We start from the raw sequence: 4,957 nt of genomic DNA on the forward strand, positions 1-4,957 counted from the left end.
AACTACAGAGATTTCCTTGATATGCTTTCATCGTGGACAAAGATTTCTTCTTTTGTGAAACTGAAAGTACACCGGATTAAAGTAATCTAAATGATTTTGATTGAACCACTAAAAAAAACAGGAAATTGATCCACAGGAAAAGAGCACCCTTGTCAAAGAAATGATAATGAACGTAACTATCACCATAGAGAGCTAGCTTAGTTTGATCTGGGTATCTGATTATCTGAACCCAGTAGCAGCAGACGTACAAAGTGAAGGCCAGAGAAGAAAAAATAATGGTGAGACGTTAGTAACAGTTGATCAACAGGCCAAGCAAAAGGATCTTGTACTATTTAAACGTTTGGAGACTGCAGCCTTCTTTTTCTGTCGGAATAAACTTTCAAATCTCACTTTTTCAGACTCCACCGGATCATACTACACTGCGGAGAGATAAAGGGAGAGGGAGGGATATTTCATATATTAGCTTTTGCAAACCAAAGCTATCGCTGTAGTCAATTCTCGGTTCAGTTCTCGTTTCTCACAGCTTATGTACTGTTTCTTTACATCGTTCAGGCCATGAGAGGTATGTGAGAGTACTTCTAAGTGCTCACTTGACATAGAACAAATCAAATCATGATCTATGGCACTAATTCTATACCATAAGAATCTGGAGTCCATTGGATATCGTGGAGACCATGAAAGAGATGGAACACTGAAAAAGCCAGAAGTTATAAGTAAAAATTAATTGTCAATAGAAAATTCTGATGAAGGGAAAGCCATATTATAGATTTAGGAGCCAAAGGCAAGGCAAAAAGAAAACACTATCCTTCTCCCATCAGTAGTAGCTTTTTCTCTTTATTGCTACCATAAACTGCAAAGTCCTGCGCTTTTGTAGGAAGAGAAAGAAAAGAGAGAAAAAATATAGTAGTAACTACATCTATCAACCACCCTCCTTGGTAAAGCTCCTATTTTGGCTCTTCATCCCCGGCTCTTTTCTGAACTTGAAAAAAGAAAAAGAAACGTGGAACAGATTACAGGACGAAGAAGAAAAAGAATTGTATTTGACTGGGGTTTCTCTTTCTTTCTCTAGTTTCCCGTCTTGCTTCCAACTGAATGGCTTCTCACCTTTCTTCTCATCTAGGGCAGTGCACTGTATTGATGCAATTCGTTCCAAGTCCGAATTTCACCCCAGCTGTTCGAGTTGTTATTGTTGTTGCCGCCATTTCCACTTCCCGCATTGTATGAATTCTCAAAGAACCACTCTTCCGAATTCTCCCCCACACCACCTTTTTTCGGATTACCGCAAAATTTTCCAGGTTTGGAGCTCTCCCATGTCTGAAACAGATTGGGTAGTGGTTGATTGTGATTGCCGTCCATCAAAGAAGCTGCGGAAAAGTCAGTTGTCCGCCGATTGTCGGCCCCAAACAGCGACGCTAATCTCTGCTGTTGAAGTTTCCAATGCAGGTCTTGATTTATAGAGCTCAGGGACTCGATAGAAGATGCAATATTGCTGTGTACACTTGCTGGAGCCATCTCCTGAACTGCTCCACCATAAGCACCACTTTCTCCTTGTCTAAAACCAGAAGAAACTGGATAATTGAAACCCATTAATGGACTAACCTGACCGGGTTCGAGAGCAGACGAGCAAACCAAAGAAGTACTTGTCGTGTGGTTTGTAACATTTGATGACAGGTCTCCAAAAGAGAAGAACTGATTGAAGACTCCACTTGCCGGGGAGTGCAATCTCGAGAAAGGGAGCCCACCGAGATGATAATCCATGGCCGAGGAAATCCCATGAAGAAACTTCAATCCACCGGACTTGGACTCTTTGGGGTCAGTGGAAAGCCTTGAACCCGCCTTCGCCTTTTTGTTCTTCCGGCACCCACCGCCGATGGGTACGTTCCTGAGAGCCCCACCTTTGGTCCAATACCTTCTACATGTTTTGCAGAAATACCTGGGCTGCGTGAGACAGTAGTTATTATAATAACAGAATTTTGTATTGGAAGAATCGCATCTGGGGCACTTGAGAACCTGGTCCAGCGGGGGTCGTAGACCAGTAGTTGGCGGAGGTTTCCGGCCATCAGAGTTCTCCTCAGAAGCCATAACCTGAGTCAATCAAATAGGGAACAGAAACAGGGAGAAACTGAAGGTGGGTATTACTCGGTCTAGCTTGATCTGTTTCTGTTTCCTCGGTGAATGGGAAAGAAAGAGAGCCTATTGAATAGTTTCATGTTGTTTGCCGTGAAAGGGATGTCAAATGAGTGCCTGTGAATGTCATCAAAGAGGGAGAGAGAAACAGAGAGATGCGGATTAAATTGTGTTAGAGATTTCTTTACTTCGATCAAGACAGAAAAAGAGATAAAGAGTTAATATTTATGAAGAAGAAAGAAGAGAGAGAGAAAAGCAGAGAGACTCCAAATAATATGAACTGTTGTTTGTTTATATATGTGCAGGCAGTTTGAAAGACGACAGAAAAATAATAAGGACAATTAAAACTGATGCAACCTCAATGCGCAGAGAGAGAGAGAGAAAGAGAGAGAGAGAGAGAGAGAGAGAAGGTTTTTCTTTTTCAACAATAAAGAGTGGAAGGATAATACAGGAAAATGGATTAAGGAGGACATTAATGGATAACAGATCTTCAACTGGTTTTAGCAGAAAGAAAAGAAATTTAGAAAACACACTTCACACACACGGAATCCATAACATCTGGAACCTTAATCTCCTGGTTCTAAAGCCTCGACAGCTTCGGACAGGCGACAAATTTCACTCATGACCTTGTAAAAGGTAAGGCGTCTCATGTACGTCTCGCCGCAAGTAAGGCTGAAAGACTTCACGAGCGGAAGAACATTAGAAACCTCAAGCTACAGATGCTCACCACTCACCCTACCTCCTGGTGAAAAAGACAAGTCTTTCCTGCAACAAATGTGACCACCTCGCAACCACTGATCTGAGGCAAGGAAGTCGTCCTTAGATATCAACCCTGGTGCTGCAATGGCTGGCGCCTGGCGGTGCTTTTCAGTTCACCTTTATGGAGGAATACAGGCTCATAGGTAGAATCTATACCCCCACCCCTTTCAAAAACCTAAGACTGCATATTGACCGGAGAATACATGTTTTGTATCATCCATATGCCCACCATTGATAGGTTTAGGGTTACTCTAGACAGTCAAGTTGATATCTCCATGTCATTTTTCTTAGTAGGGGTGTGTAGAAGTCAATATGTAGAAAACCATAGGAAAAAATGAGTACAAGAAGTTTTTGGTTTAATCAAAAATTTTGGAGATGAGAAAATGTTATTTTGATTCTTTTTGTACTTAAAAAATATTTAAAATGACAGGAAATAAATTTAATAAGGAAAAAGGTATATGGACTAGAGCTGATTGAAGATGTTATTTATTACACTTAGAGATGCATACTAAACTTTCTTGTTTGCACTCTTTATATATCATATTTGATATATATTTCAGAATTTTAAATTTAATATGATATAGTGGAGATAACATATGCTTTTTGTAAACAAATAGGATGATGGCAATTCATTTAACAATTTATACATAAGAATTCGGTTGCACACAATATTTGGTTGGACTTGCACAAGTAATTACCTCCCTCCTATACACTTGGGAAAGAATGTGCACTTAAGAACATGTAATACATGTATTACTTCTAATTATAAAACAAACAAAAGGCTATGATTCAATTTAGGAACTAAGAAAATATTTTTCATAAGAGCTTATTTTGACTATCATTATTTTGCTAAAATCTAATACATCTTCAAATAGTTAGAAACTTATCTAAGAATAATTTCCATATTCTAAAACTTAAAAACTAGGTTAAACTACGAATTAATTAAAGAGCATATTTCTTTCTTGATGTACAAAAGAAACTATTATTTGTGTACGCATCTTCCTTTTTCTTTTGTTTCAATTCCTTGTTTGAAAGAAAACCAAATAAGTGATTTGTGTTCTTGTCACCTAGTCTTTTAAGCCTTGTTTCCTATTTAGTAAAAATAAGAGTTCGCTAAGAAAATCGTCTAGTTGAGGTAATTAATTAAGGTAATGAAACATAGGTTGATAGGACCTGTAGTGGAGTCTTGAACTCAAGCACTTTGGAGAGCATGCGGTTAATAAGATGGATTGTTGTAGCAACAACATCACTCTAATGGTGGCTAGGAACATGAGTTCCAAGTTAAAGAGCTCGAGCCATTTCAAGAATATAGCGATTAGTGCTACAATATCGGTGGTCTAGGTCAGAGTTGAAGCTTTGCTCAAAGCTTTAGTCATTCTCACGGTCAATTCCACCAAAGCAGAGGAGGGTGAAGATTCACTAGACTGGAAGTCTGTATCGGCAATTTATAGCTTCAGTGGCGCTACACGTCGGTTCGCCAAAGAAGATTTCAAACCGCTTCTCCTTCTAGGCTTGTGGCGTAGGAAGACATGGGTGGGTTTTAGATCGCTTGCCTCCCAGTCCCTTCCCCACCCCCCTCCCCGCGTTGTTGTCCGATTGAAAATCTCCTCCCACAATCGTTGCAGGAAGACGAGGGTTTTAGATCGCTCGCTACCAGTTTCTTGGGTCGTCGCCAAACTGGAATTTTCCTCCGACAGTTATCGCCGAACTAGTTAATCCAGCTTTGATACCATGTAAAGAAAAACTCTTTGTATTTCAAATTCTATTGATACACTCTTCGATTTGCATATTTATGCAACAAAAGAGAATCCATAGATTACATGATTCTTTCCTGTAATCTCTTAAAGCATAAATCAGAGGAAATCTTCCTCTGATTTCTTGGGATACAACTCTTGCTAACATTGACTGCTATTTTTTAGAAGCTTTGGTCACCTCTGTTGTCTCTCTGCTTCGTTGGTTGTCAATCTAGGATCTTATCTCTGTTTCAAAATTTATCTCTCGAATTATTGTTTCTTATTTCGGAAACTCTCTACTGGATTGAATTATTTTTGGAATACTTCCTTCACTCTAC

At 39.4% G+C, this 4,957-nt stretch overlaps 1 protein-coding gene across 1 annotated transcript; it reads right to left on the reverse strand.

The window, feature by feature from the left end:
* Positions 1-821: 821 nt before the first annotated feature.
* On the reverse strand, positions 822-2,133 carry LOC137952391 (dof zinc finger protein DOF5.7-like). The gene has a single exon (XM_068799545.1). The coding sequence runs from the start codon at positions 2,080-2,082 to the stop codon at positions 1,117-1,119; it is 966 nt and encodes a 321-aa protein (XP_068655646.1). The 5' UTR covers positions 2,083-2,133; the 3' UTR covers positions 822-1,116.
* Positions 2,134-4,957: the final 2,824 nt, after the last annotated feature.

The sequence above is a fragment of the Aristolochia californica genome, unplaced genomic scaffold (assembly GCF_029961685.1).
Source record: "Aristolochia californica isolate CCGP_79_NKW_82.1479 unplaced genomic scaffold, dmAriCali1.0.hap1 SCAF_15, whole genome shotgun sequence".
Classification (NCBI taxonomy): domain Eukaryota; kingdom Viridiplantae; phylum Streptophyta; class Magnoliopsida; order Piperales; family Aristolochiaceae; genus Aristolochia; species Aristolochia californica.

Coding starts and splice junctions, on each gene's coding strand:
- LOC137952391 (XM_068799545.1), bottom strand. CDS start 2,082: ATGGCTTCTGAGGAGAACTCTGATGGCCGGAAACCTCCGCCAACTACT.